A 24053-nucleotide genomic window follows, 5' to 3' on the forward strand; every position below is an offset into this window, starting at 1 on the left:
TCATAAAAGAAGAAGACTAGACTCTCCTAGTCAGGAGAGACTTCGGTTCAAAACCTAAGTGACCCTGTCAGTTGCTAAGTGAATGGCATGGGGTAATTCACTCTCAGCCTCAGTTTCCTCAGCTCTAAAATGAGCCGTCATATAACCTACAATACCCACCTCACCAAGTTGTTTTAAAGATCAAATGAAATGCAGAGCACTTGGCAAACGTTAAATCATGATATTAGCAGCAGCTCTCATTACCAGCAAAGCAAAGAAGTCTAGAATGGTCCTCATGTATTTCATTACTGAGGTGATGGCTGGCCGGTCAGCTATTTCTAAAGTCCTGGAATATGTTAACCCTGCTAATCAGGTCAGGTTAGAGGCTTTGATTTTCCTTGTTCTCGAAGCCAGAAACATGGTGCTATAGTTATCAGCAATAGCAACCTACCCTTTCCTGCTGTTGTGACTCATTTATTCTCACCACCAGGTACCAGCAGTGCAGAAGTGAAGGAAAATCGCAACGTGGGCAACTTGGAGGCGAAGCCGCTGCCATCCAGTGACCACTCAAGAGGAGGTGCATCCAGCATCAAGAGGAAAAGACCCTTAGAGGAAGGGAACAGTGGCCATTTCTGCAAACTCCAACTGATCTGGAAGAAACTCTCATGGTCGGTGACACCAAAGAATGCCCTAGTCCAACTCCATGAACTGAAGCCAGGTTTACAGTACAAAATGGTTTCTCAGACAGGACCAGTCCATGCGCCTGTCTTTGCAGTAGCCGTAGAAGTTAATGGATTTACTTTTGAAGGCACAGGACCCACAAAAAAGAAGGCCAAGATGAGAGCAGCAGAGTTAGCCCTGAAGTCTTTTGTCCAGTTCCCCAATGCATGCCAAGCACACTTTGCCATGGGGAATGGCATCAGCCCATCTACAGACTTTACCTCTGACCAAGCCGACTTCCCGGATACTCTATTCAAAGAGTTTGAACCATCACCTCCAAGCGATAACTTTTCCAGCTGCCATCCAGTTAACACTGAATTGCTCTCGACAGCTTATCGACAGGGGAGGTTACTCTACCACAGGTTGGACTTGATGGGCCATGCGAACCCAAACAAGTCCAAGACAGCCTTCCAGGGAGAGAGAGAAAAGAACCCCGTGGTGGTGCTGAATGAACTGCGCTCAGGACTGAGGTACATCTGCCTTTCCGAGACAGTGGAGAAGCAGCATGCCAAGAGCTTTGTGATGGCAGTAAGAGTGGATGGGAGGACATTTGAAGGCTCAGGACGTAGTAAGAAGCTGGCCAAGGGCCAAGCAGCCCAGGCTGCTCTGCAGGCCCTCTTTAACATTCGGCTGCCCAGCCACATTCCCAGCAGGAGTAAATGTAACCCTTTGCCACAGGTGAGAATTCTCAGGTAGCTGCCACCCAGGTGGAAGAATGCTAAGATGAATGTGAATTATTATTGTTCTTGCTGTAATGGGGGACCAGGCAGACCACTCTCTTCCAATTACCGTAAGTAGTGTGTTACCGCCAAGCACGTCCTTTCCAGGAAAGCAAGGCTTCTTCCCAGGGCACAAAAGACCCCTTTTTTCCCTCTCCTTATCATTAGGAGCAATTTGCAGGCTTTTTGGTGAAAGGACAGTACGAATGTGAAGAAAGGAGAGGGAATGTCAGCGCTCTAACTTGCCAGAGGTAATGAGGGAATTAATGAAGCCAGGTAATTTTTGTAATGATGCAACTGACTACAAGGGAAGATACTAAAGTACAAGATAAAAGAGAGAGGGAAAGCTTGAGAGGAGGGATTCTTTTCTCCCTTTAGGGACAAAAAAGCTGATTTTCTACAGAAAAGGTCAGTGTATGGATATATTCTAGACTGTTTTTTATTATTATTAACTTGATTTCCAGGGATGTTTAAATCCCCAAGAAAGGCTTAATAGTTTTTCTAAGTCATGTTATGATTATGATTTCTCTTTAGGCAATAGTATTGGCTGAGTTTTCTAGCCAAGAAAGCATTTCAGAGCAAACAAAGGCAATATATACATATATATATATATATACACACATATACATACATATGTATATGTATATAGCCAGTTGCTTCGGTCTTTGATTCTAATGGAGCTATATATTGCACGTAAAAGAAATTAGAATATATGACCTTGGTATTTCCACAACTCCTTCCCTGATTAATTCTCTCCCCTTTGAAACCAGGGATGGGGATGAAAAAAAGAGGCTAAAACATGCAAATCTAAACCAAAAAAACACAGGAAAACACAACTGAATTGGGTCGCTACTGGTTGCCTTTAATGTATCTTCATAATTAGTCTCTGCTTTCTTATATCAGGGATCTGTGGCCACTTAGAGATCAACATGTGTTTTCCAGATGATAAGAGAAATCTACCAAAACTGTTAAGGGAAGGAAATTTAGAGATTGGGATTAGACCCGTGATTTCATTAATCCTCTGGTTAAAAACTTTCTCTGACAGCATGTACTTGACTTTGCAATTTATAAAATCAGAGAGCTGCTTAGAACACTGAAAAGCTAAGCAACTTGGTCAAGCTTATAAAGCCAATATGTTAGAAGTAGGACTGAAATGTCCTAATTCTAAGGTCACCTTTCTCTCCTCTAAGTCTTACTGTCTCTCTGACCTTACACATTCTCTCCTCAATTTTTCTTAGTTGGTAGATGAATAAACTGAGGCTGACTTCGAAAGAAGCAACTTGCCCAAAGTCACACAGCTAATTAGTTCTATATGATTTCTCTTAGAGGAAGGTATTGCTTTTTTCTGCCTTTTTCCAATCACAACTCTATTTTGCAATGACCAGTAAGTTAAGAGATTTTTTTAACTCATTCCCCATTAATATTAATCAGAAGAAGGCTCAAATATAGGCTCAGTAGTATCTAGTCCCAGTCTTAGAAATGAATTCCATTTATTGGGGTTCACTTTGATGGATCAAACATTCAGTGTGTCAAATAATGAATACATAGTACCAAAGAAACATTCAGGGTTGTTTTTTTTTGGGGGGGGGGAGGTTTCCTCTTTCAGACCAGAAGAACTATATAATTGATGTAGGAAGTCCCCAGTGAGCAGATTTCATCTGTCAACGCCTATGAACGTGGAAAGGTATCTTTTATGCTACTTATAGTCTTAGATGGTTGTCTGGGGTGCTAAGAGGTTGCCCAGAGCCACATAGCAAGAATGTGTCAGAAGTGGAGTTTGAACTCAGATATTCTAGATGCTGAGGCCATCTCTCTGCTCACTCTGACATGCGGCCTCTCTGTCCAAACATTAATACAGAATATTTTACTAGATATTTACTCGATATACCTTACTGGCATAATCAGTCAATAGTCATTCACTAAATGCTTATGTGCTAAGCACTAGGGATAAAAAAAAGAGACAAAGATTAGTCACTGCCTTCAAGGAGTTTACTTGGATTTTACTTCCAATGGGGAACACCACACATAGACAACTATGGACAGACCAGGAGCATACATGACAAACATGGAATAATTAACAGAGGAAGGCTCTAGAATTAAAAGGGTTATAAAAGGTTTCCTGTGGAAGGTAAGAATTTGATTGGGACAGAAGGAAGCCAGAAGGACAGAAAGGAGGTAGAATATTCTAGTCATGGGGAAGAAACAGAATAAATGCCCAGGGTCAAGAGCTGTTCATGAATCAGCCAGGAGGTCAGTGTCACCAGATTAAAGAGTACATAGCAGGGAAGAAGGGACATAAGAAGAGTGGAAAAGGAAGGCGTTAAAGGGTACGATGATTTTGCATTTGATCCTAAAGGTGATAGGAAGCTACCAGAATTTATTAACTAGAGGGTTAATATGATTAGCTTGCATGTTAGGAAAATTACTCAGATAACTGAATGGAATACAGATTGCAATGGGAAGAGAACAGAATGAAAAAGCCCCCCCAGCAGGCAGTTAAAACAGCCCAGGCATGAGTTGATGAAAGCCTGGTGGTAGTATCAGAAGAAAGAAAGGGGCATGTTTAATTAATGCTGCAAAGGTGAAATCAGCAGGCCTTGGCAATGGATTGGATATGGAGGTGGTGGGGTGAGAGATAGGGAACAATCAAGGTTAATGCCTATGTTTTGAGCTTAGGAAACTGGAAGATATTGGCATCCTCAATAATAATAGATATAAAGAATAGATTGCTCAATAGGGAATAGATATTAGACTCCCAGACACCACCTACTTTGATTTCTAGAGAATCCAGGGATAGTTTAGCATCAGGAGAAAATTGATGGCCCGGCTGTTATCGAGTATCACCTGGAACAATTATAGGTGGTACTATACACAATCACCCTTTCTGATCTTTTTCAGTGTTCTTTCCCTTTGTGCTCCCATCTCCTTCCCGTTCTTTTACTTTCCCCATGTTTTATCCTTCTCCATTGTCCACAACCTAAGGTTATCAGTGGCACTTCACCAAAGTACATTTGGCCTCTATGTTGGCACTAGAAACTACAAAGGTGCTGACTTTTGGTCCATGAATTGTGTTCCTTAAGTTACTATCTGTTTAAAGGAATGAATTCCTTTCTTTTTTGCCACTGATCTTTGTTAACTTCAGTAGAGTGAGTGAATGCTGATCACTTTCTAGGAATGGTCCTGCCACCCTCTGTTACCATCAGCAGTGTGGAGACTCGATTCCTTTCTTTTGATTCTGGGGTCTCCTCCTAGCTAAGCTCAACATTTCCTAAAATGATGGGCAAATTCCATGCTAAGCTTCATCCAGAATTGGCATTTTCTCTACAAAGAGAATTGTCCCTGCTATCTCTCTCGCTCTCTTGTCCTCTTGGTACTCTCCCAGTCTCTCTCCTCTCCCTACCCTACCCTGGGTGAGAGATGAAGGATGTCAGGGAATTTGGGCCACGATGCCTTTTTCTTTCATGTTGTCAGCTCAGAGCTCTCACCATGAAGGAGCCGGGCACTGCTACTACTTTGTAATAGTCATTTGACCCCAGCATGCGGCACATCAGTTAAAGCCACCACCGCTAAATTATATTTTTCTGACAGTCCACTAACCACCCCGACTAGATGATGAAGGGCACATTGCACAGAGCGGGTTGCAAGCTATTCATCACGCCCACTGGCACCTCTGCTGCTCCAGAAGGCTCATTAACCTCCTCTCCAGCGTCCCCCTCACATGTACCCCTCGTTCTGCCCAGCTGGGTGCTGTGCTAGCCATGGCAATGGTAATCAGAGCCAGTTGCTGTCACTACTTTTACTAAATTGGTATCCTGCAGTGGAAGTGAGGTTTTGGTTTAGACCTGAATGGGGGTTTGGAGGGGACTGCTCTAGTAGTCAATTTAAAAGTCCGTTTACTTATCTGGGCTCTGTTCTCCGTTCTTTTGTACTCCAGCTATATTAAGTTTATTTTCTACTAACCCAAAAGCTCTTATTTCTAGTATGATAGTGCTTCGGGGTGGGAGTCTTTTACTGAAGTCCCAGGCCCTTCCTTTTCCATCCCTAAATGTGTAATATAGCCTCTCCAGGCTCACAGAGGACCATAACAATAAAAAGCCAAGCACTTTCCCAGAATGGCAGAATCTCAGAGTTCTGGGAAGGAACTTCAGAGGTCATCAAGATTAACCTGAACCTAAAAGGAAGTTCTCTTCTACAACATCTTGACGAAAGGGGCCAAACCTCTAGTGTCAAGTAGCACCCCTCTTCCTTAAGCATTCTGCTTCACTTTTACGCTTCTGAAGTCATTAGGAAATTCTTCCTTAAAATAAATTGAAATCTACCTCACTGTGACTTCAACCCATTTCTGGTTCTGCACCCTGGAGCTCGGAAGAATTCTATTTCATGAAATCAATCCATTGGGCAAGCTTTCTAGGGGTTACAGGCTTAATAGCCCCATTCCCTCCAAAAAAAAAAAAAAAGCATAGGTTACCTTTCTGGGATAATCAGCTAATGCTTCTGTGCTCTGATGTAGTCCAAATACTTATACCCTTAGGTAGTTCATCCTTGAGTAGAGTAATATATTATGAGCAATTGGGTCACACAGGTAGTATGTGCATTAGGCTGGATTTGAACTCAGGTCTTCCTGATTCCAGGACCAGCACTCTCTGTACTGTACTGCCTAGCTGACTGCATAGAGTTAAGGACTTAACCCAGGAAAGCTGATAAGCTCTTTGAGATAGTCTAGAAAGAAAAGATAAGACCTCAAGATAGAGCCTTTATAAGACACTCTGAGCCAACCCCATAAATCTTTCCAGAAAAGGGTTGGCCTTCTTCTGTCATCTTGTAGTCTTCCCTGGGCCCTGAGAAGATATGACTATGGTTCTTCTCACATCAATTTACAACATTAAAAGCCAATCGAATTAAATATTTCTAAGCTCATGGAATACTCTACTGGGATGGTGATATGAAAGTTACAGATCATGATTGCTTTCCAAATTAGTTTGATAAATATTTATCAAATGACTACACTGTGGACAGGGAAAGGTAGATGGCACAATGGATAGGGTACTGGACCAAGGGTCAGGAAGACCCTTATTCCTGAGTTCAAAACCAGCCTCAGATACTTATTAGCTCTGTAACCCTGGGCAAGTCATTTAACCCTATTTGCCTCAGTTTCCTAGTCTGTAAAATGAGCTAGAGAAGGAAATGGCAAACCACTTCAGCACCTTTGCCAAGAAAACCCCAATTGGGGTCCCAGTCAAACATGACTCAACGACAACACCGCCACACAGTGGTTCAGGAAATGTAGTGACAGCATAGAATACCACTCCTCCACATGGAAAAAAATCATGTATTTACTTGCTAGACCATAAAGGTACATTGAAGAGACACGACTGACTGTTGGTTGTAAGCTGTTCATAGTGGCTAACTGCTCTGACCAAGCCATTAGAGGCTCTTCTAAGGGTAGAATTATGTCCTTAATTGTTGCACTTCAGTCCAATCTAACTTAAAACCAGCTTCATGTCTAGTCATTCTGAACCTATTTTAACAACTAAATATCTGCTAGAAAGGTGGTAAAATTGTGTGAATATAGCAATTGAACATAATTTTGCTATTTTAAAAAATTCTATTGGACTTTCACCATCTAATAGTAGTAACTTTGGATGAGAGTATTCCCTCGAAATAAGTCTCTCTAGTGGAATCCTCCCTTAGAATTAACTGCAGACTAAGAGAGCTAAGGTCTACTATATAGTTAGCTAGAGATGCATCACAGGATAATAATCAGTTTTTGAACTAGCTTGTCTCTTTCCCGAACCCCAAGGTGACCCCCAACTGCCTCTGACCAGGTTACAGATTATTTTTCTAATCTTATATTCCTACTAATCTATCTTACTCAATAGAAACAGGATCCTAACCACTGTAAAGCAAAACCATTAATTAATATTGCCATAACAAATTAGCAATAGAGGGGTGCTCACATTTTAAATGGACATAAATTAAAAATGAATAGGTATGACAATCACATTCGCCCAGCACTGAAATGGCTTAACGCTGTCCGTGCCGGTGTACATCAAGTGAATCTCAGGGCCAGTTCCCTGTATGGCCTTTCCGTTATTCAAACGTACATCCACTCAACTCATGCTCTTTGTGCTGTGGTCCCTCACAGAAATATAACCTCCTTTTCAGTTCTTTTCTATCCCTGCAAAAGAACAGCATGATTTGAGCTAAGTGCCAGATTTGCCTATGGCCTCATTTCTAGCACACAGCGATCCCAACATCCCCTTTGCTCTGATTCTTTGTACTGTGCAGGTCAGTTAACTTATATAACATCTTAGCCCACTATGGCTTGTGGAGAGCAATCATTGTGGATTAAAAAAAGATTCTTTTCTCATTCCCTCCAAGCTGTTTCCCTGAAAAGGGCTAACTTCTCCAGATCCTAGCTAGCAAGAAGAATTTTTCTCATTTGTTTGTGTTAGCTATTGTGGAGTAATCCAATAATTCTTACCTATCTGTTGAAATATGCTTTTATAGGTCTTTGCCATTGTTATTCCATACTCTTCCTCCTCTCCTCCTCTTCTTCTTGTCACCAAGGTTGATTGATTGATTGATTGGCCAAATAAAGAAAAAAACTATTTAATTTATTCCCTTTCTCCTAACTACTTCATCAAAATAAGTCGTCGGTGTACATCAGCACAGAGCAACTACCTTTAAGTACCAAGTAGAAAACCTCTAATGGATGACAGGGATATTTCCTGGCCATGAGCATCATGAACTCTGTAAGAATAAGATGTGCTCTATTTGGAAGTCAAAACCATGCCCACAGAATGTGGCACAGAAATATGAGTGCAAGGATGAAGGGCAATGAATGTTGTAAGGTCAATAATGTCAGAACAGAACTACTCTTTGTGGGGGTCTAATCTTCCATGAGAAATAGAACAAGTGGTCTTGAGGTTAGTGAGATGTAGCCAAAATGATGGCCTAATTCTTATTTCTTCTGGTTATATAATAATACTGTAAGGAATCCACATTTTAGGACATTCACACTGAGTTATTTTGCCAGTGGTGGGAATAAGTTTAGTCTATCTTTAATCTTTAATCAAGTCTTTAATAGGTTTACCGAGTTCTCCTTGTGACTTAAGAGACTATCTTTAAAAAGCAAGCTATCTATAACAAAAGCCCTACAGTTTCATGTACAATTTTCTTTTCTGTTCTACTGCAAATATCCATTATATTTTGCATTATGTTTAGAACAAAATGTAAAGATAAAACTGAATTATGGAGAGAGACAGACAGACAGAACACATTACTTCAAAAGAATAGTGACCAAGGTTAGAGATAAAGTCTGTGGTCATACTGACCCATACTGGACCCATGGCCTTGGCCTATTTCATATAATATTCCAATCAAAAGAGCTAAATAGTCATAGATCATTTTTAGAAGAAGGAGCCTATTATTCTGATACAAGGAACAGACGTCAAGGCACAGCCTATCTATATACATCCTATGTAGAGAAACTATTCATCGATTATAGAAAGATTTCCAGCAGGGGTCTATTAACAGACTTTGATCCACTAAAAACCCAGAGAACAATGACTTTGACCCAGAGTGGTACAACAGATATCTGTACCATCAGGCTGATGGATGCCACCCATAAAATTCTCCCTCTTCCTGGGAACTCAAAAGCTCTTCTGAGATAAAATCTTGCTGACATTCGCAATACCCTTAAGAAGTGAAATCAAGGTTGGTTATGAAGACACACTTTCTTGCATCCTAGTATACTGTCTCTTTAAATGTTTCTACAGATAGTCAGTAAACACTTAAGTCCCCACATATACATACCATGCTCACACACAGGCTTTTCCATGTACCGATTTTGGAATTTCTCCTTCATATGACATAAGGTTTCCTGTCTACATTTTTATAGCTTAAAAAGTCCTTGTCATGATAAAAAAAAAATACTCTTGCATTTCAGTCTCTCCTTATGAAGAAATAGAATTGTTCAACTGACAGAGTAGTGTCATGTTCATTTTTGTTAAACATGAAACTAGAGCCCAGGCGGACCAAGCTGTAAAGCCAGGAAGCTACGTGGGGCATCACATAATGCTGTGAATTCTGGCTTCAGGCGCTGGCTAAGCAGCACTTAATATCATTATTCCTTTTCAAGCCTAATAAAAGAAGAGCCCTATGGGAGGGGATGTTCTTTTGGGGGGACGATGCATTTGGCCTTAGAGTATAAGCAATTTTCTAAAACAAACAAACAAAAACCTAACTTTCCAAAGTAATATAGCACAGAATTTTGCATAAAGAGCTCAGCATGCTTATCATTGGGAAAATTTCATCAGTGTCTACTTTAAATCCCTTTGATTGCATTTTCATTACAATCTCCCTTGTCCAATCCAAGATCAGCCTGATGTATTACCAATCAAGGATACAATGGGGCCCCCAATCTGCGGGGGATATATCATATCAGCATGGATGGCTGAAACCAGGGATATAAGTAAACACCTGTTGATCCTATATATATATATATGTGCTCTCTCTCTCTCTCCCTGCTCCTGTCTCTCAGCTTGGCACTGCCTGACTTCCTACCCCCACCCCAGCCAAAAAAACCTAAAAAAGTGAAAGCAAAAGTGACTGCCATGGGCAGACTTCCAGAGCTTTAGGGATGACCACAGAAAGCAAAAAGAGGGTCTTGCTGTACTTTGAGTGTTCTTCCTTCCTTCCCTGTTCCACCGCTTCCAAATATTTTCCCAATTCAGAGAACATAATGAATCAAATTACACAAAGATTTACTCCATTGGATCACTTTTCTAGGGTCTTATTTTTAGACATTTCACATGAAATTAATAATAATAAATGATCGTGATAATAGCTAGTAGTTAAAGTGTTTTAAAGTTTGTATTTGAAACTCAAAACAACCCACATTTTACAGATGAGGAAACTGAAGCTGATAGAGATTCAGTGACTGACCTAGAGTCATAGAGCTAATAAATGTCTGAGGCTAGATTTGAACTCATATCTTCCTCACTCTAGGTCCCCCACTCTACTTCACCACCCGTATTTGCCTACAACTACCCTTAAGATGATTGAGATATTATAAGAGTAACATGTTTGTGTGAATTACTTTTCTTCATTGGAAGGAGGAGCAGGGAAAAGAAAGACAAAAAAACTGGGAAGAGGACTCAGAAATAGAAGAGGCAGCCGTGGACAAATATTGTCTACATCACAATTATAATTTCAATGCATCAGTTTCTTATCTGTAATATAAGGGATTTAACTAGATATATATCCTCACAACAACAATGAGAGGTAGGTGACATAATTATTCCCATTATACATATGAAGAAACTGAGTCAGAGAAAAATTAAATGCCTTGTCTATGGTCACATAGACAGTGTACATCAGAGTTAGGATTTGAAACTAGGACTTACCTGACTGAAAGATCAGCCTCTTATATACCAGGATGCTTTAATAAACTCCAATATTTCCCTATTCCCTCTAGGATCAAGCATAAAATGCTCCATTTAATCTGGTCCCTTCCATCTTTGCCAATATTCTTATACTTTATTCTCCTCCATGCACTGTAAGATCCAATCCAAAGCCTCTGGCTTTTTTGCTTTTTTCTTGTACACAATATTTCTGCTCCCTACTTTGCATTGTCAACTGGTCATCCTCTAGCCCTGGAATCTTCTCCCTCCTCATCTCTATAATCTGGCTTTCTAAGCACCTTTCAAGTCTCAGCTAACATCTCACATTTCCTAAGAAGTCTTCCCTCAATCCTCTTTAATGCCAGTAACCTTCATCTGAGAGCACCTACAATTTATCCTGTATCTATCTCATTTGGACCTACTTTATTACTTCGGGCCATCCCCCATTTCAACTTCAAGCTCCTTGGGTTCAGGGAGTGTCTTTTGCCTTCCTTTTGGATCCCCTCTGCTTAGCACAGTTCCTAGCACATGGTAGACACTTAACAATCCCCATCTAGAAAGTGAAATGGATATGAGTGAAGTGGGTTAATAGGGGGAGGGAGAAGTGGAAGGAGTATTGGACAGTGTAGACACTGATGCGACCATTCAGGATACGGATATGCTGGTTGCAGAAAGGTTCCCTTTGTAAATTAGAGACCAGATTTAGATACTTTTTCTGAGATTTGGCCTTCTCAAAGCCAGGAGTTTTCTTTGTTGCTTTCCCAGGTCAGGCAAATGGAAAAAAAGGAGCATCAGAACCCCTGAGCTTAGCTGGACGTCATTAAAACTGGAGGCTCCTTTAAATTTCACGCCATTATGCTGGGTGTGATGGCCCCTTATTAGCTACTTATCACACTCCCTGAAGTGATTTGATTGCATGGAAAGGAGCCAAAATATGAGCTCTGGATCTCAATCCCTCCTTGGATGGGGTCTTCTAAGGTCTTCATCTCTTTCAGGTCACCCCACGATCTTTCTGAAATGACACTCCCTTCTCATTTCGACTCCTTTGCCCAATTTTAAAGCTGTAATTCTTCAAGCATCTTTCTTATTTCCAGCATCAGGGCCCTTCTCAGAAGCTGAGCTAAATCTCCTGTTTTGTGACCAGGGACACCCTCTTGTGGCATTCAAGACAACTGCTCATACTCACTAGACACTGGTGATTATCTTTTAAAAAGAGCAGTAAGAGCTTCTGGCACTTTCAGCCAACTACATCTCAACGTTCTCTAATCATTCCTGTGTTTCCTGAAAAGAGATGCTGCTAAATGCAACAATTACATAGTTATTGTAGAGGAAAAGAATTTTAATTGTTTTCTCCTTACTGTTAGTATGCTAGCTTGCCCAGGATCATAGAGCTAATAAATGTTTGAGGTTGGATTTGAACTCAAGTCTTCCTCAGTCCAGGTCCCCCATTCTATCCACTTCACTTTCTGCCTACAAATACCTTTAAAAAGGGCAAGACAAGAAAAACACACACTTCCCAGCTGTGTGACCCTGGGCAAGTCACTTAACCCCCGTTGCCTAGCTCTTTCCACTCTTTTGCCTTGGAGCCAATACACAGTATTGACTCCAAGACGGAAGGCAAGGGTTTTAAAAAAAATTTTTTTAAGGGCAAGACATCATAATAGTAACATCTTAGTGACTCTCTGTGGATATAAAATACCTAAATATGAATGACTTGGAATGTCTTCCTTGGGAATAGGACACAATAAGGTTCCATTCAAGCAATTCATCCATTCATTCACTTAAGGATGGCTCCCTTTTTGTCTTTGTGCTCTCACTTCTTAGCAGCATCTGGCCATTTTTCGTTCAGTTAAATATGATTTTTCATGACCCCATGGAGCATAGCGTCCATTGGGTTTTTCTTGGCAAACTAGAGTGGTTTGCCATTTCCTTCTTCAGTAGAGTATGGCAAAAAGAGGTTCAAGACTTGCCCAGCGTCACACAGCTAGTGAGTGTCTGAGACCAAATTTGAACTTGGGTCTTCCTGACTCCTGATCCAGCACTCTGTCCACTGAGGCATCTAGCTGCCTCTATCTGGCCACAGCTGACCCTAACCAAATACTTACTAAATTGAAGTGCTGTCCTTATCAAATAGCTATTGTATTGCTAGAGCTATAAGACACAGAAGCAGAAGTCCCAAGACTGATAGCCAAGCCGTAAGACCAATTCCCCAAACGATGCTTGAAAACCAGTTTGATTGTTTTATATTCAGAGGTGATAATATCAGTCCATGCCTTCAGAAAGTGTGCAATCTAGCTGAGGAAATAAGATATACACACAAGCTAAAAGTTTAGTAACAACTAATTGTCCTTTAGAGACGTTTTCTGAAAGATAATATATATGTTTTCATTTGTACCTCACCACCCAATAAGATATGCATTATAGGTGATATCATCCTCATTTTACAGCTGAGGAAACTGAGAGTCAGAGAAGGAATAAATAAATGTCGGGGGGGATTTTAAGCCAAGTCTTTTTGGTTTAACTTGATCCAATGCATCATGCCCAAGAAAACCGTTAAAAATATTTTAAGGCAACACATGCTTAATTACCAAATAAGAGACAATTGGGCAGAACAGTGAATAATATTGGACTTGGGAGTCAGGAATACCTGTATTCAAACCCTGCCTGCTACACTTATTAGCTGTTTGACCCTGGGCTACTCACTTAGCCCCTGTCACCCTCAATTCTTTCATCTCTAAAATGGGAATAATAATAGCATCCTTCTCACCATGTTCTAGTGAGGATCAAAGGAGCTGAGGTTTGTTAAGTTCTTCACAAATTTGAATGAGTCTGGAGAAGGGAGATTTCCTCATGGGCATGCAGGAAGGGAGACTTCACAAAAAGTGAGAGTTTGACTTGGGCTTTGAAGAATGGGTTGGATCTGAACTGGGGCAAAGGAAGGAAAAGGACCTTCTAGGACAAGGATTGGACTTGAAAGTGTATTTAAGTGAACAAAAAATTCTTACACAAAACTAAGAATTTACATGGCAGATCAAGAAAATAAGTGGGCCAGTATATGAGAGTAAAAGTGAGAAAGGCATTAAGAAAGGTAGGTGGGCTCAGTTTGGAGGTCCTCAAATACCAGACTCAGGAGGTTAGAATTGGTTAGATAAAGCTGGCATCACAAAAAATCCGGTGCCAAGGTTTTAATCCCTTCTGCCATAGTTAAGATATGCAAATTAGATACCAACCTCGAATTGAGGGGGAATTAAAGAGGTACTTATGAGTGTGGGCCATCACCCAACTCTTGGGAGGGGAGAAGGTCTCTGATCATATGCTATCTTTTCACCCCAAATGTAGTAGAAGGGAGGACTTGACCTGCACTGGCTGGTAGGCTTCTCAAGTTTCAAGGAGGGCTTTTTCTGGAACCAGGGAGTCCATATGCCAGTTTTTAAAAAGTCGATCTTGGTCTTGTCTTTGATATGGATGCTATAGAATGATCTTGTCTGCTATTTCACTATCTTAACAGGATATGTACATGTGTGCATATAAACATGCGTGTAAACATGCATATATTTACACATGTATACTTTTTTAAGCTAAAATATACGTTCTTCATGGTGTTCATTTATTCACCCGTAAAATACTTGGGCATGGCATAGTGGATCAAGTTATATCAGAAGGACTTGGTTTGAAATCATTATTTCACCCAAAATATCAGGTGCAAAATAGCAGAGAGTAAGATAGGATTTGACCCTCAAAGTGCTTACAGCCCAGCAAAAGGGCATGAGACCTACATAAAAATAACTGTGATACAAACCTACATACAAATAACTGTGATCTTGGCACTGATACGAGACTGATTTACCATTTCATCCTCCTGTGGGTCGAACAGATCATTTTGTCAGGCGATCGAAGGTTAAGTGACTTGCCCAGGGTCACACAGGTAGGACACATCTGAGACCACATTCGAACTCATCCTCCTAACTGCAGGCTTGGCATTCTATCCATTGAGCCACCTACCTGCCTTGTGGTGCAAGGCAGGACCTGCTAATTTCCATAAGAAAGATATAGAATACTAGGAACTTTCAGAAGGAACAGAATTTTTAACTAGAGGCAATCAGGGAAGGCTTCATAGAGATGGAGATAGATTTAGAACTAGGACTTGAAGGATGAGTAGAATTTTAACAAGGAGAACTTTTGAAGGGAAAAGGTATATTCTAGATGAGTATGATGTAGATCAAAAGAATGAAAGAGGGGTAAGCATAATAGTTTAGGAAACAAATGGGAGATAAGATAATGGGGAGTTTTGAATGCAATATCAAGGAATTTGGATTATTTTATTGAGACATTAAAGTTTTTTAGTATTTTCATTTATTTAACAGAAAGCTTTATCTGGCGATCTTGTTTTGGGTGTAATAATGATCTGTCAGTATGTGTCAAAGGCAGGTCTTGAACCTGGGACTTGCTGGCAATTAAGGCCATCTCTCCAGTATGCCATACTATCACTATTCAACCTTCATGACCCTCAACTGCATTTGGAAAGAAAAACATTTTTAATTCAATTCAATAAACATTTATGAAGGACCTACTTTGTGCCAGACACTGTGCTAAATAAGCATTAGAGATATATAAATAAACAAAAGATAGTCCCTGCTCTCAAGGAACTTACAACCTAACAGAGGAGACAAATTTACACAAAGCAAACTATATACAGAATAAATTGGAAATAATTAAGAGGGAAAGAACTGGAATTAAGAGGTGCTAGGAGACTTCCTATAAAAGTTACTATGTGCAGTGTTGCAAGAACTTGGAGTTTACCTGGTTCCTTCTTTCCAAGGCATCGTGGGACCTTCCAAAAACGTGAAAGTCAAATGAACAATAATCTATACAATGTCTCTTTGGGATAGATAGAAAAATCTTGGTAATATACCACCCAGTCCAATGTGTAGCCTTTTCTCACTATTCTTTTGGGAGATCAGGATTACTTTTTTAATGATCAAAGGATCTGCATTTTCACTTGTGAAGATGACAGCCTTTGTTAGTATGGTTGAGTTCTCCCTCCTTCCTGTGACATTCATCGTTACAGTGAAAAGGAAAGGAAAAGAAAAACCCTAGAGAAGGCAAAATGGGAGGATGCCAAAATTTAGATGAGCCAAAGAAAAGGAGAAAATCCAAAAGAAAAGGAGAAAAAACACTTAGTTTCCAGAAGTTGAGGTAAGGGTGAAGAAGAGGAAAAGGGGGAAATACTCAAGGGATAGACCAATCATGTCCCCTCCTCTTCACACGAAGAAAGTTATTTTATGGAAAATGTATCTTCTATACCATTCCCCTCTTCCTAAATAACTTCACCCACCTCAGACACTATTACTTTCCTCTATATATGATCAAAGCTTGCATTTTCTGTTTAGATTCATGTAATTATAGTCACTAATTTGTAGTTTTGCAAATATTCTTGGGCAGCTATGTAGCACAGAGGATAGAGTGTATAGTGAGTGCCTGAAGGTAGGATGATTAGTATTCCTGTGCTCAAATCTGGCTTCGGACACTAGCTACATGACCCTGGGAAAGTCACTTATTTCTGTTTGCCTCAGTTCTTCATTTATAACATGAGCTGGAGAAGGAAATGACAAATCACTATAGTATCTTTGTCAAGTAAATCCCAGATGGTGTCATGAAGAATTGGACATGACTAAAACCACTAAACAACATTGAAATATTGTGAAGGTTTTTTCTTACACACACACACACACACACACACACACACACACACACACACACACACTTAGATTAAAGACTCATTGAAGACAGAAACCATGTCTTCTCTACCTCTCTTCTACCCTTTTCCAAAGATATTTGGCTCACAACATTTTCCCAGTCCAAGATGTTGACTGACAAGCAAAACTAACTCTGTAAGGTCAGCACACCTGAAAGATTTCAGACTAGGCAATGTGCCAGAAAAATATTCATTAAGTGTCTAATTATATGTCCAGGACCTAATATCTAAAACAGAATTCTTTACCTTTTTTGTGTATCATGGACTCCTTTGGATACATGGTGAAAACTCTGGAACTCTTCTCTGGATATTTTTCAACAATTAAAGGAAATGCCAAATTGCATTCAGAATTTAGTGAAAATAAAAATGTAACTTTTTTCCATCCAAGTACACAGACCCTCTGAAATTTATCCACAGTATCTTTGGTGATCTGTAGTTACCAGGTTAAGAACACCTGATATATGCCAGTCTTTGCACTCTTTACCCATGTCTTAGAAGCCAACAAAAATTTGAATTTGAATTACTTCACATTTAAAAATCCTACCTCACTTAAATATCTACTTCCACCTGAAGCCAAGATGGCTGAGAGATCCTTGAAATACAATATCATATGAATATTTTGGGTGCCTAGTCTGGAATAAATTTTAAATTGAAAGTGATTTCACGTTTCTTTAGAAGTGGCAGCACTCGTGGCTCCCTTTGTCACATGCCATCAGAAGCATTTGTGCAATACCTCTAGCCCATCTATGTGTAACACCCATCCAAGTCCTAGTTTACATATAGGTGTATAGAATAGTCTTTTTGTCAGAAATAACTGGAAGTCTTTTATTTCATTAAATATCACTTTTTTCCCCCCAGGAGGGTTATGCTCAATTTCATTGAGTATGTGGTTCTTGCTTATAGGCCTAGATCCTTTGCCTTTCAGAATGTCATATTCCATGCCTTCTGGTCCTTTAATGTAGAAGCTGCCAGGTCTCATGCTATCCTGACTGTGGCTCCATGATATTTGAATTGTTTCCTTCCAACTTTCCTCTGAGAATTTTTAATTTTTGCTATAATAATCTTGGGATGTTTATATTAGTACCATTTTTAGGAAATGATCAGTAGATTTTTTTTAATTTCTATTTTTCCCTCTTGCTTTAGGATAGGGAAATTTTCCCTGTTGATTTATTATAATATGATATCCAGGCTCTTTTTTTTAATCATAGCTTTTAAGTATTCCAATGATTCTTTGACAGTCTCTCTTGGATCTATTTTCCAGATCAGTTTTTTTCCTGTGATGTATTTCAAATTTTCTCTTTTTGTTGTTGTTCTTTTGATTTTGTCTTATTGTTTCTTGACACCTTATGGAATCATTAGCTTCCATTTGATCAACTCCTATTCTTAGAGAGTTATTTTCTTTCTTGACCCTTTATGTATGCCTTTCTATTTGACCCATTCTGGTCTTTAGAAAATTATTTGCTTTATTGGTTTTTTTTTGGCCTCCATTTCCATTTGGCCCATTCTAGTTTCCAAGTTGATGAATCTTTGTGTCATTTCTTCTTTTGTTTGATTTTTTAAGCTTCTTTTCATGTTCTTCCAAGAGGTCTTTTGGGATCTGGCATCCTTTCCCACTTTCCTTTGAGACTTCACACATTTTCTTTTTGTCACTGCTGTCCCCTTCTGAGTTTATGGTTTGATCTTCCCTGTCACTAAAGCAACTTTTTCTGGTTAGGTTTTTTCTTTGTCTTTTGCTCATTTTTCTAGTTACTATTCCCTATCCCATTTTTCTTTCTATCAGGGTTCTTCTCTGCTCTTGGGGTTTAAGGAGTTCTGTTCCAAGCTTACAGGGTAAGCTTTCACTGGTGGTGGGTAGATCTGGCTGACTTTGGGACCCTCAGCGTGCTTTTCCAGGGGGGTGGACCAGCTAGCTTCTTATAGAGAGGCTTGCAGCAGCTTATTCCATGGATTCTGCTACCCCTGCTTTTGATTTCCTTATCATCTCCTGTGTTGGGCTGTTCCCTGTTCTGCCTTTTCATCACTGCAGGCCACATGGAAGCTTGTGGGACTCGACTGAGCCTCTCCTCTCTGCCTGCCAGTTTCTTGCCTCAGACCTCTGTAGGGTTGGTCTTGCATTACTACTCCTCTACCATTTCATTGCCTCAAACTGCTTGGCAATAAGTAAGATTGCCCTAGTGTGCACTCTACAAGCTCCCCTTCCCCACCATGCAGTACTCACTAGGATACTCTCTCCCTTCTCACCACAGTGAGATATCTCTCCTGCTTTGTTTTGAGTTGTTTTATTTTCTATTTTCGCATATTTAGAGGATTTGGACAAGCTGAGTTTCCCTTACTCTACCATCTTAGTTCCTAAAATAGTCTTAAATGTACCTAAAGACACATAGTTCTTAAATGGAGCACTGAGGCACTGGTATCATTTTCAGATCCTTTCTTATGTTCTTTAATGTCTTTCCTTCTTTTTTTCCTTCCTTTTTCTTCCTATGACTCTCATTCTTTTCTTTCTCTATTGTTGTCTTTCTCCATACCTTTCCCTCTGAAAATATGCTATTTAAATACTAGGCATCTAAGTGGCACAGAGGATAGAGCACTGGCATCAGGAGGATGTGGGTTCAAATATGTCCTAGCTGTGTGATCCTGGGCAAGTCACTTAACCCAGTTTGCCTACCCCTTGCCCTTCTGTCTTAGAATTGTTACAAAGAGATAAAGTAAAGGTTTAAAAAACACTGGCCTCTTATCTGCTTCCTCCTTTCTTCCCTTCCTTTCTTTCTTCCACTTCCCTGTCTCCTTCAGGCTGAAAGTTCTACAGCCCCTCATCAGCCATATCTCCCACTATTGATGGGCACAAAAGTTTTTACCTGATTCTCTCCAACCTGAACTCATTGATACCTCTTTAGGCAACAGGTGCCATCCCCCTGTTCTCAAGGGTTCACTGTTTGGTGCCAGACTTCATGTGGACACTCATTTGGTTTTAACACTACTGCTTCTCAGGACTCCCAAGCTCAAGTCTTGCTCTCCCAAGTAAAAGGGATTACAAATGTGTGCCTTCGTGCCCAGCTCCCTCATTTTCCTGAACTATAAAATAAGGGGACATAGACAGGATGATCTCTGAAATCCCTTACAGTTCTAAATAGGAAAAAAAGGTGTCAATAAGTATGAAAAAATATGGGAACATCCACTTATTTGATAACATTTCAAAAACACAACAGCCACACACTGCTATGTTACAATACGTAATCTGTGGCATTTTCCCCCAAATCAGTGATTATTTTGTTTCTGTTTTTTCCCCTCACTCGTGCTTTTCATTAAGAATATAGCTTTTCCAGATCAAAGTATAAAATGATTACACCTGGCAGACTTCCCATGATCTAAGCTAGAGACATTTGTGTGCTGTGTGAGCTGTTTACTCTTAGTTTATCAAACCAATATCAGCACCTGGCTGGATATGGGAGACCTTGTGTTGACTTCATGGCAGACCCAGTGAAAACAATTGAATCTGAAAACCAGCAATCACAGTGTAGCCCCTCACCTTTCCAGGACTTTGCCTTTCTCCCTCAATTCATCAGCTGCAGCGGATATGCACAAGATTCTATGGGGTTGGATGGGGTTTGGCTTTATGAAATCAGAGCCTTCTTTCAATAAATTGGGCTGTGAACTTCCCTGCCCCTCGTCTTGCTATCTTCCTGCTAATCTTCAAATTTGTCCTTCTTTGCACAGGGTTCTGGGGCTATTTTGGGATCCTGTTTCTGCACCAGTCTATTGACACTCCCTCCCTTATCTGGGTCACTGCTTTATTAGGTTAAAAACAATACATATAACAGTTCTTCAAGGTCTGAGGTTGAGACCTGTGTCCACAACCTTCAGCATCCTCCTGATCAAATGAGGAATCGAGGTCTGAAACCCTATGCTACAATCTGGAACGGGGGGGGGGGGCCAGCAGGGAGGGGAGGAGAAGGAAGCCAGGCAAATACTCAGAGGGTGTTGGAAATGAACTCATTATTCTTTGCTCTCTCTTACTTGCCTGTCCTTTCCAGCCCCCCTTCTCTCCTATTTCTGTCACCCTTTCTCCCTCTGCCGCTCACTAAATCACAGAGCTTAATGATGCATGGAAGATGATAATGTGGAACAATAGTTTGTAACAATAGCACTACAATTAAACATTTAGAAGATGCATTTTTCTAAATTAATACACTCTGTGGAATTGTAAATTTACTGAAGTTCCCAAACCTGAGGGCAGACAGAATTCAAGGTTACCATAGAAACACCAAGCATAAAGGAGACATTTTTTATTTTTGGAATACAGGGCATTTCCTCCTCCCCCTTCCCGCCACCTTCCCCCTCCTCAATCATGGCAATAATAATTACAGCAAGAGAGGAAGTATCCTCCACTTACCAAGTGTAAATCTTTCAGTTTTGTCTTTTGAACGTCTCCTCAGACATAAAGGGGACTATGAGAAGCCTCTAGGCCGTGTCACCATGTTAAGAGAACAAGATCACCTCCAGAATGGCAAGCTGGAAACTGTCCATCATTACAAGCTGGAAACTGTGTCCATCTTGACAACTCTCCTTAAGTTACAAGTTCAAGGGGCGAGAAGGAGGTAATTAAATGGTTTTCCAGTTGGCTGGACCTTCATGTAGATATCTGAAGGCGTTCCTTCGACCAGAGACCAAGGATCAAGCAGCAAAGTGGAGCGTTCACAAAATATCTCTGTTTGGCCAGAGCGGTTTCAAAATGTTCCTATGGATTCTGAATGAACCATCAACAAAGGAATAAATCCGAACCCTTTTCTCTCTCCTGACCCCTAGAAATATTGAATTATAAAATACAGATCCAGAGAGCAAAGGTGTGCCAAAAGAAAAATAATAATCATTGCTCCCACCCACCAGAAAGGAAGGGACTCCTATCTGCAGAGGAGGTTTGTTTTTCAGCCAGGGATGATTTCATGAATGTAGCCACACATACACCAAGAATTCAGTACAAACAGGTTAAACTCCAGCCCACTGTCCCTCATTTGTTGTAACTGACCCATCTGGGATATCATAATGGCTCTCCGAACACCGGACTATCCAAATTTCACATCTCATTTCTCGTGGCAGCCAAGTTTGGTAAAGTGCATTAAAGAATAGCCAATGAGTGGATCTTGTCATTTTTATTTTTATCAAAAGTTGTAGCACCTGTGGTGAGAAAATTAAAAATATAAACACTCAAATAGAACTGCAGTTCCAATAAGAAAAGCAGCATTTATTATTACAGATCTTAAGGGACAATACAGGGAGGGTGTCGCTCCAGGTATAGGGGACATGTAAAGAAATGGGAAGGGCAGCTAGGTGGTGAGCACCAGACCTGAAGTCAGGAAGACTCATCTTCCAGAGTTCAAATCTGGCCTTAGACACTTATTGGCTGTGTGACCCTGGGCAAGTCACTTAATCCTATTTGCCTCAGTTTCCTCATCTGCCAAATGAGTTAGAGAAGGAAATGGCAAATCGCTCCAGTATCTTTGGCAAGAAAACTCCAAGTGGGGTCACAAAGACCCAGTTCAAATTCTGGCTCTGCCATTTATTGTCTCTGTAACATTCAGGTAATCATACTCTCTGGCGTGCCTCAATACCCTTGTCTGAAAAATTATACAATTGAACTAGATAAACTTCCAGGTTCCTTCCATCTCTAAATTTACCATCCTATGATCCTATACATTTTATATACACCTATATACGTCACAAGAGTACTCTCTGACTCCACTCTGCAAAAGAAAGGCTACATATCTCCCAGAGTTCTGGGGATACCATGAGATGTTGCAACCTATTTCTTCTAACACCATCATCTCAAGCCCCCATTATGGGTGTATTTCCCTCACTGTTAGCCACAGTTCAACAGTAACTTTTACAAAAGGATATTTATTTCTAAATATAGCAAGGAAAAAATGGACATTCCCTCCCCACCACTAATACCTTGAGGGAACATTATCCCCTTTATTATCTCAGCTTCTAGAGAGAATAGACTCAGAACTAGCATTTTTCTACATAGTATTTGAGTTCATATCCAAATGTGACATTGCTACTAAATAAGTCCTTGTTTAAGCTTCCTTTGAGCTTAATCCCAAAGGTTGCTCCTGGCTCCATAGCACATCTGTTCTGGACTGACTGTAAAACCCAGGAGAACCCGTACTCCTAAAGTTCTAGATTCCAGGACTTTCTGCTGGCTCACTCTTCTAATTGTCTAAAACTCCCAAAGTTGGAGCTTCCACATTAATCTCCTTCATCTAAAGCAAGAGAACAAATGGACAGAAAAAAGGGACAAGGGCCATTTTCAGAAAACCTTTAGATAGGAAGATGGCCCAAACTCTCTTCCCTTAAGGCAGCATTATCTCTCAACAGAAGCTACAAAGAAAGAAGGCATCAGCCAAAGAGATAAATAAGGTCAAACCAAGAGACAGACCCACTGATGCCTTTTGAAAGCTCCTTGTTCTGGTCCTGCAAATAAGAAAAAAAGCTACTGTCAACCTTGGGATTAGAGAATGTCACACCATACCTATGCATGTTCCAAGGTGTCTCCAAGAAGCTCCTTTTGCCTATTATCAGGACTGTCTTAGAAGAAGACTCCCTTCTCTTGAAAGAGAATTGCATCCATGGTGTTAGGACAATCATAGTCAGCCCCTAGTTACATATGTACATTTTATCTCCCCGTGAGAATGCAATCTCCCTGAGGGCAGGGGCATCTTTTGCCCTGTATCCCCAGCTATCATCACAATGCCTGGCACCTAGTAAGCATTTAGTAAATGCTCACTGCTTTATTGATCTGCACTTTAGCAAGATCATATAAGGGATGAGTTGAGATGCTCTTACATGGCTAATCAGGAAATATTTTTGCACGACTTCGAAAGTATAATTGATATGATGTTGTTTGTCTTCTCAATGGATGGGGCAAGGCCTGAAAAAAATGAATGAATGATTATTTTTAAAAGATGCTCTTATAATCCAGATGGAAGGTAATGCAGGTCTCAGTTGGGAAGACAAAAAGGAGGGTGGAGGGAGTGGAGAAAAAGACAAAGTAAGATTTAAAAAAAAAAGACAAAAACTCCAAGTTCCTTCCGACCTGAGCAGATATGCTGGTGCTTTCAACCCAAAGAGGGAAGTTAGGCGAAGGGAGCAGGTTTTGGGAGGAAGACGAGGAGTTCAGTGCACACTGCATTGCTCCAAGAGGAACAGTATTATAGGGCCTTGGGGAGCCATTCCACATCCCTTCTGCTTCCCCTAAGAGTTTCAGGGACATTTCAGATGCCGAGGCTGTCCACATCAAATACTCTCCCAGGTAAAACTCACTTTTACTTATTGCAGCAGCTCTGCCAGACATTTCAAGCTTGGCACCAGCTGTCTCATAGAGTTCAGTGACTGCATTTCTTTACATGAGCTTCCATCTTCCCCGAGAGAGAGAGAGAGAAAGGGAGGTGGGGGCGGGGGGAGAGATTGAGGCAGAGA

The 24053-nt window shown here is 40.5% G+C and overlaps 1 protein-coding gene across 1 annotated transcript in view; it reads left to right on the forward strand.

Moving 5' to 3' along the window:
- The first annotated feature begins 217 nt into the window (after positions 1–217).
- Positions 218–24053, forward strand: part of ADARB2 (adenosine deaminase RNA specific B2 (inactive)) — a 183567-nt gene continuing 159731 nt past the window's right edge. The window contains exons 1-2 of the mRNA XM_044678951.1: positions 218–302; positions 470–1377. Of these exons, the coding sequence (XP_044534886.1) occupies positions 218–302; positions 470–1377 (993 nt within the window). The remainder of the gene's footprint in view (positions 303–469; positions 1378–24053) is intronic.

Source organism: Gracilinanus agilis, chromosome 5 (genome assembly GCF_016433145.1).
Source record: "Gracilinanus agilis isolate LMUSP501 chromosome 5, AgileGrace, whole genome shotgun sequence".
In the NCBI taxonomy this organism is placed as follows: Eukaryota; Metazoa; Chordata; class Mammalia; order Didelphimorphia; family Didelphidae; genus Gracilinanus; species Gracilinanus agilis.